Source organism: Ruditapes philippinarum, unplaced genomic scaffold (genome assembly GCF_026571515.1).
Source record: "Ruditapes philippinarum isolate M1 unplaced genomic scaffold, ASM2657151v2 ctg277_1_1_1_1, whole genome shotgun sequence".
Taxonomy (NCBI): domain Eukaryota; kingdom Metazoa; phylum Mollusca; class Bivalvia; order Venerida; family Veneridae; genus Ruditapes; species Ruditapes philippinarum.
In genome coordinates, this window is record NW_026859416.1 from 390,339 (window position 1) to 408,251 (window position 17,913).

General features: G+C 31.9%; 2 protein-coding genes across 2 annotated transcripts; both read right to left on the reverse strand.

Annotated features, from left to right (window-relative positions):
* Positions 1-3,275: 3,275 nt before the first annotated feature.
* On the reverse strand, positions 3,276-12,066 carry LOC132756417 (scavenger receptor cysteine-rich domain superfamily protein-like). The gene is made up of 9 exons (XM_060747488.1): positions 11,873-12,066; positions 11,257-11,417; positions 7,921-8,088; positions 7,277-7,433; positions 6,796-6,959; positions 6,400-6,567; positions 5,621-5,788; positions 3,577-3,741; positions 3,276-3,448 (listed from the first exon to the last, which is right to left on the reverse strand). Exons 1-9 carry the CDS (start codon positions 12,064-12,066, stop codon positions 3,276-3,278), a joined length of 1,518 nt encoding a protein of 505 aa, XP_060603471.1.
* Positions 12,067-13,195: 1,129 nt separating this feature from the next.
* On the reverse strand, positions 13,196-14,591 carry LOC132756418 (neurotrypsin-like). The gene is made up of 4 exons (XM_060747489.1): positions 14,490-14,591; positions 14,070-14,238; positions 13,572-13,728; positions 13,196-13,391 (listed from the first exon to the last, which is right to left on the reverse strand). Exons 1-4 carry the CDS (start codon positions 14,589-14,591, stop codon positions 13,196-13,198), a joined length of 624 nt encoding a protein of 207 aa, XP_060603472.1.
* Between the last annotated feature and the right edge of the window lie 3,322 nt (positions 14,592-17,913).

Genomic DNA, 17,913 nt, shown 5'->3' on the forward strand with positions numbered 1-17,913 from the left:
CTTTATAAACAAGATATGCAACTGTTATCATTTAAAATGTGTTTGTATCAAAAGTTCAATATCACTGTTTATTTTCTTCCTCAGTTTTCTGTAATTCTTCTTTTAACTGTTTGATAGTTTGATAGTTTCTCTTTCATCTGTTCTGCAACTGCCATGAAGAGGTATTACAATTAAAGGCGATTCAAATACCTTTTATGTTTTTTTACTGTAGCTAAACTTTATTTATGTGTAAAAATGAAAATAAAGTCTTGAGATCTACCTTTCATCTGGCAAAATCTTCTTTAGTGTTCATCTTACTGGTCTGTTCATTACTACTTCAGTTGAACCAAGAGGGTTTTTTCTACTTTTCTACTTTTCCTCTTTTCTTCTACTTATTAAAGTAAGAATCTGTGTGTATCTTATAATTATGAAATCTAAACTTTATATATTTATAAACAGACAATTATTGCGTCTAATCTATTAAGTCCCTATTCATAAATTTCTCAGATAGAAACTTCTACTCAACGTCCCTTCTTGTTTGTAGGTCGCTAATTTGACTAAGTGACGATAGTAAGGAATCTTCTTCATATTTTGTAATCAACTAGTATTTACAATTACTTTTCTATCTAAACATCAATATTTCAAACATTTTCAAAACCTGTCATATTTAAAGTAATTAATCTTATGTCAGGAAAAGGCATTTTATGCTTTCAGATCTGATCCTTTTTCAGCATTGTATTGTGTATGTAAATCTTGTATGTGTAAAATGTTCGAAATAAAATATGTTTAAACTAACCAAGAGGGTACATCTATTCTCTTCAGACATATATGAATTTGTGTCCATGATTGTTCATCTTTTTTGTGTGAATTGCTTCAAAACGAGCAAAATTGTCTTGTCATATATTGATCTGAAATGGTATACAAAATAAACTGTAATAATTGCTTTTCAGTATAAAAACGGTATTGATTTAGATTATTCATAACTGTGATATTTAAATGAAATTTATAAACAGGACATTGTATTATATGTTAATAATTAAATGAAACATTTAAAACAATGAAACATCAGATTAATTAATGTAAGTAGTAATACATCTAAAGTAGCTTAGTTTAAAAAAGAAAAGAACAATGGAATTTTACCTCAAAATGTTCTCATTCATCCCATCTTATTTTCACAATCCCTTTCTTTATTTAACTCACATCATTACGTATTTTATGAAAATTAACCGTATAATCATATTTAGAATTGGTATAACAGAGTGGAACACAACAATAAAAATGATATTTTCCCCGGTAAGTTTAACAAACTTGGGAACACACTTTGGCTTATCAGGTCAGACATTATTTGTTTACATTCATGCCCTGTTAGCCTCTCTCTGGTGATGGAATGTAAAGTATGCAAATAATTTGAGAAAGGCCTATGATCAACAGAATACACATATTGAAACTGAAGAAAGACAAGGAACTGAAAGGAACTGAGAGGACACCCTTCTGCCTAAACCTACTCCTAGAAAGTCTAAAAGAGAGAGAAGACAACCAAAATTGTTTGACTCCTATCAAATGAACCGGATGGTGGCATTGAGACCGTATGACTAAGCTTCATGATTTAAACGTACTTGTGACATCACTCAATGATTCTGAACATAAAGCTGTAGAGGCGATCATTAAAACGATTTTGAAATGTTATGTCGAAATACGAATTGTGCATTGAAATGAAATGTACAAATAAAAATCAAATGTCGTTATTTAAGGCATACATGTGTCTATGTTTTATGATTTCTGAAAATACATAGAATTGCAAGGTTGCAATTTTGAGAGAGGGGAGAAAATAATGTATTTTTAACCAGTTTTAAATTAAATCACAAAATTAATTGTTAAATAAGTAAAATTTGATGATTAATTTAATAGTTTAAAGTTTTAAGTCATTTAATAATACTAAATAAATTAAATGATGTGTACAATTCAGGTCTAAAATCAAAATAAAAGAATGATTTAATGTTATATGGAGTAAGCTATTACTTGTGGATAAGAGCCACCAGTAAAAGTTGTGTGTCAGTTGTATGGTGCAACATAAGGCTTGAAATAGGGTAGAAAGGAGTAGAGATAAACTATGTATTGTTATGTAGTTGATTTTTGTACGAGACACAGTTATTGACTTATGACTAAGACGGACCTGATTGAATGACGAGACGTCATTTTCCAAGGAGGGGAAGTGTGTAACAGGGTCATCTTTTCGTGCTTTAAATACAGTTGGGTTGATTCCAGTTACTTCCCTTGGATTATTATTTTTAATTGTATTTTTAACCAATCAGATGATCGCTTTGTATTTCCCTCCAAATGTGTTTAGTTTGATGATTTTTGCGGGAGTTGAGAAGTATTTTCAATAGAGAATAATTGTGCATATGATTTGTTTTATGTGTTCTAAGGATTTGGAATAAGTATTATGGTATATTTTAAAGTTTATTGTTGGGCAATAACTTCTGTATTTCTGTAAACAGCGTATATTTATTTGAGAATTAAATTCATTATTTTCATGTATTTAGAAATGAGTAAAGAATTGAGATGGTTCAGAAATAGCATTCCTTTTTAACTTCACCATGCACATTGTTTTTATTATAATAATATGCATTCTTTATTTGATAATTTGCAGCACCCAGTCACTGTGTGAATGAAGTGTTGATTGGAGTAAAGTAATGAGATGGTTTGATTCATGTGTTTTGCTTTTGTTGAGAGCATACAATTTCAAAAATTTGTTAGTCATCATTATATATTATAATTGCGTATTATGTGTAAGTTATTGCTGTAACTTTTAAACTGACCATTTATTGTATGTATGTAATGTAACTGTAATATATTTTAATGTAACTTAATATTATTGTTAAGGGTTAAGATAAGCCACTAGAACCACTTAATAATAAGTATCATATGTAAACTTTTGATCATTATGATTTTATGTGTTTTTAACATTATATATTGTGAATTAGAGGGAGAAAACCCTGCAAAGATGAGACATTAAGTGAATAGACATTTAGTGACATTTTGTATGATTTCAGTGTGCTGAACTTGTTAACTAGTTACTCTAGTTGACTGTGATTACTGTAATGTGAAACAGAGTGCAGGAACAGTTTGAGACATTTTTAAGAGTGATACACTGCTTATTTATATTTATTTGTTTATCATCATAATAACACAGTGAACTAATAATAAATCTATATGTGAACCCAAGCCTATTTGGATTTGTAATCTTTTATTTAGATGCAAAATAATCAAAGGTAATCTATGTAATTACCATAAAATCAAACCACAATATAAAATGTAATTATAACTACATGTATACAGTCGACACATGTTATAACGTTATTTCCTATACTTTCATACCCAGTGTTACATTCTATAGTTGCACTGCTGCCAAATTCAGTTCCACCGTTATCAACTTTTTCCCCATTGTCTGGTGTTGGATCACTACAATCTATCAAAGTGTTATGGATTGGATAACAAATATGATTAGTATATTAATATAATCATGAATATTAACATGTACATAAATGCTTCTTGAAAGTGATTATGATTTTATCTTTAATAATACTCATAATATACCTTGTTTTTGGCAGGAGACTCTACTAGTCCATCCTTCTAACGTGCAGACAACCATGGATGCTCCTTCTAATGTATAACCTTCGTTACATGTCACATAAGCCGAAGATCCAACTGTTGTACCTGATGCATTTATTTTGCCATTTGGTGCTGACAATAAACCACAATCTGAAGACAGAAAAAAAATGTTAATTAATAAAAAACATTGACGCCGCAAATAAAAATGTCCAGCTATATTCACAAATGCAACAACATAATCGTAATTTGTTTAATATGTTCATTATAAATAACAGTTATTTGTTACATTTTTCTTAATACTTATATCAATAAGCGACATACAAAAATACGTTTTCCTATTTTTTGTAGTATACGTAGAAAACAAAATCAAAATTGAAATTATGTTGAACAATCTTTAAGGAGTATAACCATAATTTTTGTTGATCTCTTACGGCCTACACAAGCCGCAACTAGCGATAAGTTTTGTGAAAAGAAGAACAAAAAATGAGCTCTAAAGAATGCCGACATCGTCAAAATTTGAATTATTGAATTGTTTGTGCATAAACTGTAGTGTAAAGTAACCTCTTTATGTATTAAGCAGGATTTAACTAGCTTCTAAAACGATCTGAAATATTTGTCAAATCCAAAAAATGTTGCTATATATCTCTTTTTTACCAGGCTTTCGGCATTAAAAAATCGAATTCATATTATTATACACCATTGATATCTGAGGGTGCAAAAAGCGACAATGTCCGAAATACGGCGTTTAGACATCGCCGATAATCTTTGTTATCGCCCTTTCTAAGAAACGGACAGTTGTCAATGTAAACAAATGAAAATGAAAACAAGACAACTCGAAATAGATATAAGAAAATGTTGTTTCATTGTTGTTTTTATCGATAAATACTCTACATTTTGGTGATAATTACATTTAGACATAATGCCAGTTTTTATGTTCAACGGCGGTTTATGCGACTGATGATTAGAATATGCGAACGATCTGACCTTTTCCTATCGTCAATCTATAATCATTTTTAGAATTTCTGAGGGTCATGTATTGTCTTGAGTTTATAAATCTTCAATGTGAAGCTTTGCTGATTGTGATCAATAAAATTTTGTCATTTAAACTTTAAAACAATTTTGGCAAGTAACCACAGTTCATTTAACGTCAGCACCCATCTAGAAAGTCACTGAGTGTTGATAACGTCATTCTGTACGTGGGCTAATTCACTCACCCATTATGAAAAATAATGCCTAGTAGCAAAGTGGCTTAAATTGCAAAATGACCTAGATGTTGCAAATACCCTAGATTGTGTTTCTATATATAGTTACAGGTATTTATGTACGATAGTTTAAAACGGGCATCATTGCCATAACAAATGGATACCATTTGGTGTTCAACTGTTCTAAAGCAGAAGTATTTCTTAAGTTAACAATTAACTACTCTTTTAGCGATTGTTTTGCAATTAAAGTTATCTTTCTTGTTTATAATGGATATCTCTTTTTCAAAGTAAACTGAACAAAAGACATAAGCCTTCTAGTACATCGCTTTAAATAGTTCATAATTTTAAAGCTGAAAAAGAACATTCTTGTTTTACTCTTACACAACTAATCTATCACCATTGGAATCAGTCACGAAAAATAGAGGATACTGAATGAGTGTAGTTTGATACTAAAGTTATTGAACGAGTCGGATAAAATCATATTATGTGAGCCTCTGGCGAACAAAATATTGTTTTATTCAACGAGTTTGATAAATTTAGTATTGAATCTACACGGATATAATATTGTTTTTATCACATATATAAAATAAGAACGGTAAACTGTTAAAAAGAGTAATTTTTCATTGACGCGCCTATAGTGTAACGCTAACATTAGCGCTCTTTAACGCTATGTTTATATATAGAACAAATGACGTCACGTCAAAGTGTTCTTACACTAGTGTAATATCGATTTTATTAAATGGCTTTATTACACTCCTGCGCCGCAGTTTATGTGATTAAATGTATAATAATAATGATTTTTATAAACATGGTCATTTTGTTCTTACCAGAAGCGTTACAAACTGGGTTATCACTCCAAGTCTCGTCAGCTTGACATATGATTGTTGAATTTCCTGCGATGTTTAATCCATGATCGCATGTTATTAATACTACTGAGTCGTATATTGTGTCGGTGGAATTTCTGTTACCGTTATTAGGTGTTGGGTCACCACAATCTGAAAATCAATGATAACAAAGTAATTTATTGAGACAAGGCGGGCTTTTTTTATATTGAAAAGGAGATAAAACGTCTTTAACACAATTTGACATAATTTTAAAAACAGGTTGATATTAATGTAGATAGTAAAAAAAGGCATTTACCTATAATATTACACGGGGGCCATGCCTCCCATGTGCCTCCCATGTGCCATTTGCTAAACAAGTCACAGGCGTGCTACCATCTGGTCTGTAGCCTATATTACAGCTGATGACAGCTATCTCCTCGTAAGTTGTTTTGTTCTCTGAGAGTGTGACTTTTGCATTAACGATGGAGGGCATTCCACAGTATTTAAATGAGAAAAAATGGTTTGTATAACTATTCATCCGAAATAAAATTTAATACAGCGCTGCTGAAAGGTTTAATATTTAGAATACTTTTACTAAACCGGGACACGACAGCTTTAAAATATGTTCAAGTCCCATGTGTTAGCCCGTTTATACAAGAAAGTTGAACATGCAAGATAACGTCTAAACTTTCTAAATTCGGCGAGCAATATAGTCTAAATAACAACATATTTACGTGATAAAAGAGAATCTAGGGTTGTCTTGAAGCATAAATGCAAAATACCTATTAACGTGCAAGACGGTACATCGGTCCAGTTGTTATTAAGCTGGCAAGTTATTACTGCATCTCCAAGAAGCAAATACCCATCATTACAAGAAACTTTAACAACAGTTCCATAGCTTGTTTCAGACGAATTGATGTTCCCGTTTACTGGTGTTGGATCTCCACAATCTGATGAGAAGACATATTTCAAATGTAAGTAATGTATGTGTTATTTTATTTGACAAATATCATGACAATACTTTTTAAAGAAATTTGAATTGAAATGTTACATGAGTACTTTACGATTAAGAAAAAGTAAACATAAAGCCATCACTGAGATAGCACAATAAAATCAATAGCGATGTGGTTTTTGCTTAACATTAATAATCTTACAAAATTGAGGTGGAAAGAACGTACCAGTACAAACGACCGAAACATCATTGGAATGATCGCAATTATCATAGGTAACGTATGTACAGTTATTCAAATGTGAAGCGGTTGGAAGACAATTGAGATCATCAATAAAGATCGGACCTTTCCCTTCTCCAAAATAAGCTCCAGAATAAACTTCAAATGCAGGTCTATATAATACAAATTGATGATCATTACAATTAAAGTCTGCTACTTTAAGACCAAATGACATATTTATGCTTGTTGTTTTATTTTCATAATCTATAAGACATTCACCTCATTATGAACATTAAACTAGTTTCTTCACAATGTCTTAATATGTTTGACTAAGTAACCACTTTTTGAAAATCTACAGATTACGATTTAGCAATAAACATTTGGATCTACACAGTCCAAAAATAAACAGGAGAACTTGTTTTGCTTAGATTTGTTATGCTTATATGTATATTTTTATTGCATTATATAATTGTGTGTTGAAAACACTTACGCATAACCAATCATCCGACAAACTGCATCAGCTTCTTCTTTTCCGAAATAATTATCACAAACGGTTCCCCATGTGTCCATTACCTTAAGTTCAACTCGACCATTACTTGCCTTAGTCCCACCAGTTAATCGAATAGCCATTATATCCAAAGGAAATTCTTAAAAAGATGTAGGGACAGTTATTTAGTGAATAAGAACATCTCATTTTTTATACTACGTTGTCCTCGGTATGGTCTCATGATATCACAATTTCCTGCACAGCTCACAATTATAATCAATGATAACAACGAAAATGAAATTGAAATTTTGTGACAATGATTTGTACAGTTGATTCTTATCTTGTCCATATGTCTTACTTCATTTTTATTTATTTATTTATTTATTTGGTTTGGTTTTAAGTCACAAATACATTTTTGCAAATTCCCGGCTTTTGTGGTGCAAGAAGACCCTCTATCGACCTTCATGGCTTCCTCATATTTAGAAATCATCCAAAGTCCATTGCGGGATAAGAATCTGAATAGTGAGATGGAAGTTGTTCCAAGTCCCGTAACCCCTTAGTCTAGTTTATGTATTTACATTGATTAGCTGTAAATGTAAACTATGCACCACATCATAATATATATTGCACACTATTGTATCACTTACTGTATTCCTTACATTCACCTTCTGTCACCCAGGATTTTGTTACGTTATCACATGTCATTTTAAGCGTTCCAATGTATGTTTTGAAGTAAGAACAATCAGCGTAAAATTTTGTTCCATTGTAGCTAAAGAAACCAGCATCCCAATAATTTATGTCCGGTTGCCCACACTCTGTAGGAATGAGATAATCAAATTGAGATATAAATTTTAGAGATGTCATAGAAAGTATTTTTGTAATGATTCCATTGGAGTGTTAACAGTATAGATTGTATCAAAAAAGAATTTCTGACTAAGTGTAATGGATAGTAATTCGAATTATAGTGCAATTGATATAGAAATAAAATTTTGAAACAGTGCTATTAATGGACAATAGAATTGTTTTATTTCCGATTCTAAGATCGTTTCGTACGACACGACTGTTGTGTTTGTGGTACTTTTTGTTTTTACTTTTTGGCATTTTTCTTATTGGGTCCTACATGAATAATGTTGAACCACCCTTAGGATATGTTGCCTGCTTTTTAAATTTGTCTTTTGACGTCATGTCTGTGAAATGTAGGACATGTTGCTTCTTCTGATATCAACCCATATTTTGGTACGACAATTATACTTCACTTTTTTTTTCTTCCAGTTAATTTATGTTTTATTTTGAAACTAAGGTGAAGATGGTTTAAAAATGATAATATATGGGACTTGTGTTGTTAAAGTCTCATGGAAAGTTTCGTACTCTTTAAACTTCCTTTTAACTTGATTTATATCAGTAAAATCTTGATACATTTCTCTTAAGTAGTCATTGACAAATATTTATTAGCATACACATTTCTTTAAAAAGGCAAAAATTGCCACTCATGATCTGCTTAATATTTATTTTATTTATTTAACTGTATTTGTACTAGAAGAGATTATGTCATTTTAAATTTGATATGTGGAACATTTTATCTAAATCAACCACTTGTTGATGAATACCTACTTTTGCCTGAGCACAATGATACTTAAAGCTTATATAAAAATGTCAAAATACTGTTATAAAGGGACATATAACAAATAGTTTGATATTTCATCTAAAGGACTATAAAACCTTTAAAAATACAATATTTAATGAGATGCCACAATAAATGTGAAATACAAAACTTTGGTCGAAAACTAACAGAATGTTTGTTAAAGATTAAGAAAATATATTATGCACAACATTATATTGCAGTTTGATGTATCTGTTTAATACTTTATCTTAATGGTAACAGAAACATTAAATAGAAATGCTCAAAATGGGTAATATCCATAATGTCAATTGCTTCAGCAATTTAACAACGCTATACAAAACTTTAATAAACATTGGACACGAATATTTAACTTAGCCACGATTAGTTCCAGTGACAATATATGAAATTACCATGAATTAAGCTTGTATAGGAAGGTTCTATTTTATCAAAAGGTTGTTAATTCAGACCCATTAGAATAGAGAAATGTAATCTATAGAGAACGCCCGAACGGCTTAATTTAAGATGTTTAAAGCTCTGTTGCTTGAGCCTGTTTATGAACGGTACTGGTATTGTCAAGCTAATGTCCACGTCCACTAGCATCTGCTTAAGCAGAATTCATCATTTAAACATGAAAATGATTATATTTGAATTTAGAAGCATCTCCAGATGTGGATCCTTTATTGTGACACGTTCGTTTTCTATGAAAAACGGCATATATTTCCAAAGTAAAAGAATGCGTGTACCCTAAACGAGAAAACACTGGGCGGGTCTAACAATATTGAATTTTAAAGGAAATCAGGAAAGTCTTCGAATCAAAGACAAGACGTCAAGAGATAAATTTTTAAAATAAACATATCCAATGGGTGATTATACATAATTCAGGTAGGAATACTAGAACCACCTAACTAGAAAAATGCAACCTAGAAACTTAAAACATCACAAATATGCAATAACAACATTAATGCCGTGCTGACTGATCTTCAATAATTATAAAACCCTATTTATTTATGTATTTATCTATTTATTCATTTATGATTTTTTTGACATTCTTAATCTCAAAACGAAAAGCACATATAGCTTAGCCATCTTTTGCTTCTTCAGAACAATGAAATGATTAAGTAGTTTGAATGAAACTGATAGAAGCATTATTTATCCCCTTCCATGTAGCGGAAAGGGGATTAAAGGAATGGCCTCGGTCTGTCACTCATCCGTCTGGTTGTCTGTCCTTTTCGTCCGTCCGTCTGACTGTCCGTAACACTCTCGTGTCCGCTCTATAACTTTTAAACCAATGAAATTGTTTTGAAATAACTTGGCACAAATCATCACCATAATGAGATGATGTGCAGAGCGCAAAAATTGGGTTTCTATCCCCAAGGTCAAGGTCAAACTTAAAGGTCAAATGTTAAAGTGTCTTTAATTCATAATAAAAGTCTACATTTCGTGTCCGCTCCATAACTTTTAAACTGCTGATTTTTTTTAAATAACTTGGCACAAGTGATCACCATAATGAGACAATGTACAGAGCGTAATAATTTGGTTGCTTCCCAAAATGAAGGTCACACTCACAGGTCAAATGTTAGAAAGTCTACATTTCGAGTCTGTCCATATTATAAAAACTGCTGCCATGTTTCAAAGATATCATGGCAGAAATAATCACTATTATTACTACATTGGCAGTGCACAATTATCAAGACACAACCCTAAAGGTCAGGGTCTCACTCAAAGGTCCAATGTAAAAAACATCTATTTTTCAAGGCAACTCTATAACTTATTGACAATTCAATGGTTATTATCACCACCACCATGACACAATCTGCAGAGTTCAACGTCCGGGTTGCTACCCCTAAGGTCAAGGTTATATGTTTTTTTTTTACTTTTTAAAGATATTTTATAACCTGGCACAACTAATCACCATCATGAGACTATGCGCTTATGATATGCATGAAATAATATTAAGATCAAGGCTGGTAAAATGTCAAAAAGTACACATTTATGTACTGCGAAAGGGGATATAGCTGTCCTTCAGACTGCCTTGTTTTAAAGTAAAACAAAATTATCATATTCAAAGGTTTAATCTCTTCATATCTCACATGATTAAATGATGTTTGTTTTTTCTTTGGAATATTTGTATAATAATTAATTATTTCTAAAGCTTTATGTCCTTATAACGTACTTTGCTTGAGTTTTGCTATTTTTGTGCTCAAATGTGACACTTCTTAAAAGAAACTATTTTAAATTTATTCGTCAGCAATTAACAATTATTGTTCAAACAATTGATAAAAGCTCAAAAACGAGTAATTAATTTTCATTTTCAAAAACAGCCTCTTTACCGGAGTAAATATCACTGCAAATAAGTACATACCATTACAGACAACAGACACGTCTCTATCGTGCTTGCAGATGTTTCGAAACAAATATCTACAGTCACTCAGGTTGGTATCGATACTACTGCAAAAGAATTCGTCAACATACACAGGACCTGTTCCTTCGCCGTGTGATGCACCGGTGAAATAGTGTGCGCCCCTAAAATTCCAGTAGTACAGGTTTTATATTTTTCGCTTTCTCAGGACTGTGGTAATTTATATTTACAATTAAGAAACCCAAACACATTTCAATGCCTTAAAAAAGTTATTTCTCATAATGCAAAATTAAATGTTGTTCCTGTTTTATATGTGTATCTTTTTCAATAAAATTACACAAGACTAAAGTTTTATTTTTTTAATAAAAGAAATATACAATGATATAAGTGAAACTCAATCTTCTATTTAAATATTATTGAATTACATTCTTTTATTTAATAAAAGAATATCCAATGGCAAAATATGTCAATTTTAGACACGCAATTATACTTTAGAAATTAAACTTCTTAACTCTTAAAATGATAACTTTAATTCCGTTTAGTAGTACAACACAAAAATAATATCGAACTAAGAAAGTATCTTTTGCAACGACAGTTAAAAAGCAAAACAAATATTTACTTCAGACCAAGCATGTTGCAAAATGTATCGGCATCATTTATGTTAAAGTTAATGTCACAGATAGTACCCCATGTGTCATTGACCTTGATTTCAGCTCGTCCGTCAAACGGTTCTGTGCCATTGGCCAGTCGAACATCAGTAATATTTAGTTTTGGACCTTTATTGGAACGTAATTTTATAAACTCGTATGTCATCGTTTTGAAAATTTTAGAAGTACTTTAAGAGATACTAATAGTACAAACATATGGTGGCTGATTTGTGCCATTCGTGATTTCTCCCTGCGACCCCGCCAAACGAAAATTCCAGAATAACCAACTTAAAATGGCCGGGCGCGGGACGAAAACACGGTTATAATCGAGGGTGCGGGTGATGCTTAATATAGAGGATATTTGTTTGTTTTGCATGTAAGATTGAAATATAATTTCACTGAGTGAACACCAGACGCAATATTTTCACGAGTGGCGTAGCCACGAGTGAAAATATAATAGCTGGTGTTCACGAATGAAATATATTTCAATCTTATATGTAAAACAAATAAATTTTCATTTTATTTCATGCTTTTTAAGTGATTTTAAGGACATGGTTTAATAAATAAAACTCCACCTCGCGTCTCAGCTACTTAGCTTATTAGCGTGTTTCGCCCTGCAAACCCGCTTAGCGAAAAGTCGAGAGTTAATAAATTATCGTTGCGGAGCGCGGAGCAAAAACACGCTAATTAGCGGGGGCTCGGGCGAAGTTTAATAAATGAAACATCGCTCCTCGGGATCGCGGAACAATATTTAATAAATAAAACGGCGGGGCGTGCGTGGAGCGAAAACACGCGTATATGCGGGGTCGCGGAGCAAAGTTTAATAAATAAAACTTCGCGTGCATCCAAGCTTATTAGCTTGTTTTTCGCATCGCGACTCTACCAAGCGAACATTCTAGAATTCACAAGTCAAAATAGCGGGGCGCAGGATGAAAACACGCTAATTAGCGGGGTCGCGATTAAATAAATAAAACGTCGCCCCGCTAGGGAGAGCGAGATTAAGAATTAAAAAAGCGGGGCGCGAAGCGAAAACACGAATGGCACAAAACAGCCATCATACAAACAGTTTAAAAATAGAAAGAATGGTATTACAAATTTACTTAACCCTTTTACTTAAAAATATCATTACGTTTCAAAACAATGTCTTCTTTTTATATTTGAATATTTAAAAAAAGTAAAAAGATCTTTAACTCAGCAAAAGGTTTGAAATGCCTATGGTTGTCGTTATTTGTTTCGGACTGTATTCAAATGTCTTCTTGGAAGATATAGCAACTCTATGATTATAATTAACCGTATCAAATCAGGAAAAGTAATTGAGTTTTCCTCTTATCATAGCACATCACGGACACATCGTTTCTATGTTGGCATGTATGTTCCGTAACATACTGGCACTCATTTATATGTTCTTGCCCAAAATAACAATTTAATTCGTCAATGTAAACTGGTCCGCTACCCTCACCATAATATGCATTGTGGTAAAAGCTGTAACTCCTTACAATACAGAATAAAGAAAATAAGTGTGTTGTTATACTTTATATTAATGGTTTGTAAAATCGAAAAAAAAAAGTTTACAGTAAAGTCATTGCGTCTTTATGTATTAACATTACGTGGAAATATGTAATTGAAATGCATAAAAGTGTCCGAGATAAAAACATAGAATACTGTACTTACTCAAGACCAAACATTTGGCAAATGGCATCTGCTTCGTAGTCGTAAACGTATCGATCACAGATTGTTCCCCAAGTCCCATTCACGTCTATTTCAACACGACCGTGATAAGGACCTGAAGTCCCGGCCAATCTTATTCCAGAGATATTCAGTCGATGACCTAGTGTAAGATATATAATTTTAGAAAACAGTGACTCAAAAATAGTGTGATTAATTAAACAATTTTATGACGTGACTATCTAAATAGCTTTGTGTTTTATACGGATAAATTTAATTAAAATAATATAATTTACAACCAGATCTATCCTACTAATCGTACTGATATTTTGGGTGTTCCAATTTAGCGGCATATTTCTTTGACTACATTCTATGTTGTGAAATCGAATAGTCACTCACTCAGTGATAACAACTTTATTTAATAAATAAATGCATTATGAGTCGTGTTATAAAAATAATGTCCAGTACATTTACTTTTCTTAACCTTTTCTATGGTTATTTTACCTGTACATTCAACTGCAGCATAACGAACATACTCTCCTTCAAAAGGGCAAGAATATGGTATCGTGTAAGTACATTCGTTGATATGAGATTCTGTGCCTTTACACTGTGGCTGATCGATATATTCAGGATGTTTTGGAAAAGGTACGTAATACCATGAGGAAAAGGTTTTCTCAGATATAAAAGGATTTTAAAATAAGGAAAAGATAAGGATTTCAATAGATATATACACATATATACGTTTGTTTGAACGGAAAATTGTAAACGGTTAAAAATGTTTTTTAATTAAAGAAACTATATTATTACTATGCTTTAGGAAATCAATCAGAATTTTACTTACTGGTATCCTAACATATTGCACACAACATTTCCAGCAGCATCATCAAAGCTGGTGTAGCACATATAACCCCATTGATCATTTACTTTGAACTGTACTACTCCTTCGTATTCATTACCGTTATAGAGACGAACGTCTGTTATGTTAAGCGGAACTTCTAAAATGTAATAGAAAGGAATAACAAACATTTCAACAAAAATACTGAAAATAAAACAAAACTTGCACCTGTGCAAAACGGCGATTACTTTAAATTTTATTTTAAGTGTAGGTAAATAATTGTGTATGTTTTTCCATAGCAGAAGAGAAAAGTAAAATAAACATAGGTATGCTGATTAAACGTGCTTGTAAGTTGAACATTCTCCTCGAATGGATAATTTTGCTATTGCACAAAATATTATAGTTTACTTTACTGTTAAGTTTGCATTGATATTAAATTCAAAATTTGACGTTTAGACGACTTGCACCATGTGTTACAATTTATAGCCTTGAGTAAAAGAAGCTACTTATTCACTCAATTGCAGAATGATCATGATTTATGTAATCAATTCACTTTTACCGTATGAAAGTTTACATATATCGTCCCTTATCCATGTTCCGTTTTCTAGGCAATGTAATGTTACTGTCTCTGGAACGTAGCCATCTAAACTTGTTGCTTTCAATATTGTGCCATTAAATGATGATAGAATAGCGTTTCCTATATCAGGGTCTCCGCATTCTAGAAATAATCAAGTTTGTTTAACATTTTGTATGTAGGACACTATTTTATTTTGCACATACATGTATATTTAATCAGATAAAACATGACATGGCATATTTCATAAGATAGTACACTAAGACATATGACAGTACATGCAAAGCATATCGAATGATATGTAACTTAAAAAAATGTACCTGTACACACTAATGATAAATCACTATAATCATTGATATAATAATATCGATATGCCGGAGCAAAATAACAGTCGTTAATATGGCTTTGATTGCTTGAGCAGTATAATCTATCAATATATTTTGGACCCGGTCCGCTTCCATATATAGCCGTTGTAAAATGCGTAGTATACCTACAAAAGAAAAACTTCATTATAATAATTTTATGCACAATTATTGAAAACAAAAAAATAATTTAAAGTTTCTAAAACAGTCACAAAAACTAAGTTTTATTTATCAGAGAACGTCATCAAATATGATTCCGCCAATATTTATATCTAAGATATTTTATGTAAGATTCCAAATGCTGAATCCAAGTTACATGGTTTCAAAATAATGGTCGTTATATTGTTATGGCATCAATAGGAACTTTCCTCGAAAAGCACACTTTTAACATTAATTTTCGATGTAAAACATTGTCCTTTGGTCTACGAGCCTTGACTTTTCGCACGACACGTTGTATCATAATGTTGGCTTTTTAGTATACATACATCATTCACGGCTTTTCATCTGCTTGATTTGAAATAAAAACACTTGCAAGAGAATCATCGTCTTCTGTCGGAGTACTTTCAACATTTTTCAAATATGGAACGCGTCAAATATAAAAATGTTTTGCATTTGACCTTGTCTGTTTCATAACCATTTAAAGCAGCGCACATGGTTTTTTTTGGCATGCAATACTTTTTGTTTTAACGGTCAACAATTGTGTTTAGTATTATAAAATTCTTCACATACGCAATAGAGTACAATGTACTTACGCATAAGCAACAAAAGTGTAATTCAATAATTGTTATCGATCTTTTCCATTTATTTGTTTTTTTGCTACGATCATTGGTGAAAAATTTAGTCGTAGTGCATGATTGTATTAACTTTTAACATTGGTATACTGGGAGCGATCATTCCCGTTTTAAAGTTACGTATAAACCTAATCTTCTTGCTCGGACAGACAAAGAGATTTAACTTTACCGAATACTACGGAGGTTTTACATATATACTTACTGTAAATTCAGCATATTGCATAGTACAGCTCCACCAGATTTGTAGAAGTATCTATTAGAAATAGTTCCCCAGGTTTTATTCATTTGAATTTCAACACGACCGTCATATTGTCCTGTTCCATTTTCTAGCCGAATATTTGTGACGTTTAAGTCATACCCTAAGATATGTGTAAGCACATAAAATAATTAAACTTGCATATTGCCTGTGACACGAGATAAATTTCTAGACTTTAGAATGAAATTTTATAACAAGAAGAAAATTATAAATATATCAGAATAGATAAATTATTTGTGTCTTTGAAATACGGGACATGACGTGAAGTGGTTGCATACTTGGTTCAAGAGAGCAAAATGGTTGCAAACTTGACCAAATGGCTACAGAGTCATGATATTTTGTCCATAATGTCCATTACTCGGTAACTGTTTTATCCAGTTTGCAACTATTTCGCTCGCTTGAACTTAGTGTTTAACCATTGCAAGTACTGATATTTGTTGATCAAAAGCAAATGAAAGAAGCAACTTACGACAAACAACGGAAGCGTCATAAGGGTGACGACACGAGTGGTTTACTGTATATATACAGTCATTGATGTCAGTATCCGTTCTAGAACAGTTAAGGTTACTCAGATGTATAGGCCCTTGTCCAATCCCATATTCATTAGATGAACTAGAGTACCAATAAACGCCACTGAAATAAATGAGTTATGTTGTATGAATACAATACGCACATTACATGTTATTGGAGGAAAAGTAAATTTGAGTTAAAATCTGAGGTTATGATACTGTTAAAGTCAAGAAATATACAAGTTAAATATTTATACGCCGGCAAACAGGATTTCTAACTTCTTTTGATATTGCATAGTTACGTGTTGTGACGAGCATACATGAAATTTGTATGTACACAAAAACTGCACTGCGTGTATATTATGATCAAAAGTTTGTAGAACACGAACTATCCCCCTTCATACATTCTGTTAGTGACATTTGACCTACTGATCTTAAAATCAATAGGGGTCATCTGTGAATGATGATTAACTTCCCTTCCAACATTTATGATCATAGGACAAAACAAAACATACTGACCATTAAAAATGGTCCAACCATCATAGGCCACTTGAAACTGACCTACTAATCTCTAAATAATAGGGGTCATATGATTATATGATTCTAAGCAATGTTTAGCCTTTTGGGTTACTATGACCATGATCTTTGACCGACTGACTTCAAAATAGATAGGGTCATCTTCCAATGATTCACAATTTCCCTATCAAATTTCGTGATCCTGAACCAAAGCATACTCAAGTAATCATCCGGAAATGGTTTTTTTAATTCGCGTCACTGTGACGTTGACCTTTGACGTAATGACTTTAAAATATTTGGGGTCATCTGCCATAGGTTATCATCCCCCATATTAACTTTCATGATTCCAGGCCAAAGCGTTCTGAACGCAAGATTACTGTAAAATAAATTGAATGCGAAAATGTTATGACAACCCGTGTTTGCACGTAAATAATCAAACAAGATAATCTACATGGCTATACAATGTCAATGTTGTTGAATTGTGATAATATATTTTGAAAAACTA